Source organism: Balaenoptera borealis (assembly GCF_965194805.1).
Source record: "Balaenoptera borealis genome assembly, chromosome: 19".
In the NCBI taxonomy this organism is placed as follows: domain Eukaryota; kingdom Metazoa; phylum Chordata; class Mammalia; order Artiodactyla; family Balaenopteridae; genus Balaenoptera; species Balaenoptera borealis.
Window position 1 is genome coordinate 61,844,755 of NC_138878.1, and position 1,444 is coordinate 61,846,198.

Below are 1,444 nucleotides of genomic sequence, written 5' to 3' on the forward strand. Positions count from 1 at the left end.
CTCAACATCATACCCTCTTGCCTCTGTGATCTCCCCCACCCCCTGCAGGCCGTTCTGCAAATGGAACAGAGGAAACAGCAGCAGCAAGTCCACAACAACCCAGCACCCGGCCCCGAGGGACAGCTCAAGTTCCACCCAGACACAGGTGCTGGCCCCTGGGCCCAGGGGGCAGGGAAGGAGCTGGGGGCCCAGACTCCTGGGTCTGAGGGAGGAGGGGCTGGTACGTCTAGTGCTACCATTTTCTTCCTCCATTTCCAGATGATGCACCTGTCCCGGCTCCAGCTGGTGACCAGAAGGATGTGGATCCTTCAGAAAAGAAAGTTCCAGAACAGACCCCCGAGCTGCCCCAGCTGGAGTCACAGCACCTGTGATCCTTCCGGGACCCCAGTACTCTGAGTTCCTACTGAAGCTGATGGGAGGGGGATGAGGTGTCACAATCAACCTCCTTTGGGGGCCTGGCAACACCTGTGGCCTGCTGGGTGGGGTGGGGTGCGGGGACAGGATGGCACTTTCCATATTGCTGCCCAAGCCCTGTATCTGCTGCCTCAGCTTCCACAGCCTTCTGTGGTCCCTTCTTTCTGTCCCCCTCCGAGGCACCTGCCTTCGCTTGTCCAGTCAAGTGCTCACTGGCTCAGCCTACCTTAGGGAAGCCCCCTCCCTTCCAAAAGGGTCTGCTCCATGCCTGCCTTTCTAGTTGGTTTGGCCTCAATGCCCAGGTTGTGGCCACTCTGGCATCCTGCATCCCCACAGCTACTGGAATCCTGCCTGCTGCTCTGGGCCCAGCTTCTGTTGGTTTATGGGGCTTGGGTGGTCCCTTAAGACCTTTCTCTACCTTTTGTGGGACCAGCGATGCCTCAAAAACAGTGTCTCCCCCACGGCTGGGTGTGAGGGCCAGAAGAGTCCTCAGCATAGCTGATCACCTCTCATACCAGGAGCCCTGACTCTCCTGACCACTGGCTTCCAGCCACCTCAGCCTCCTCCCTGACATCTTGGCCCCTAGCCCCTTCCCCACACAACCCCAGAAGGGTCACAGAGCTGACTCCACCCCAGGATCAGGTTCCAGCCCCTCAGCCTTTCTGGCCTTATCTCACATGGCTCCCTGCCCTGCTCTGTACTCTGGTTCCAACCAAATACACCTTCTGGAACAAATCCATGCATCTGTTTCTTTGTAAATCCTTTTCCTTCTGAAACTTCATCCATGCTTCACCTGCCAAGGCCTCCTCATTGTTTAAGAATCAATTCAAGCATCATTTCTGAGAGGCTCTGTCCTGGCATCTTTGTCCTCTCCTGATGGGTCCACTGCCTACACACACGCACACACACACACGCACCTTCAGTAGGATCCCTTCAGCCACAAGGACAGAAAACCCAAACCTAGGCTTAAACAATAAAGAAAAATGTATTATTGCCCAAAACAAGAAGTCCCAAGGTAGGGTGACTCCAA

At 55.9% G+C, this 1,444-nt stretch overlaps 1 protein-coding gene across 1 annotated transcript in view; it reads left to right on the top strand.

Moving 5' to 3' along the window:
- NUCB1 (nucleobindin 1) overlaps positions 1-1,149 on the top strand; it is a 20,083-nt gene extending 18,934 nt beyond the window's left edge. Inside the window, exons 9-10 of the mRNA XM_082367190.1 lie at positions 42-145; positions 259-1,149. Coding sequence (XP_082223316.1) covers positions 42-145; positions 259-371 — 217 coding nt within the window. The 3' untranslated portion in view covers positions 372-1,149. The remainder of the gene's footprint in view (positions 1-41; positions 146-258) is intronic.
- Positions 1,150-1,444: the final 295 nt, after the last annotated feature.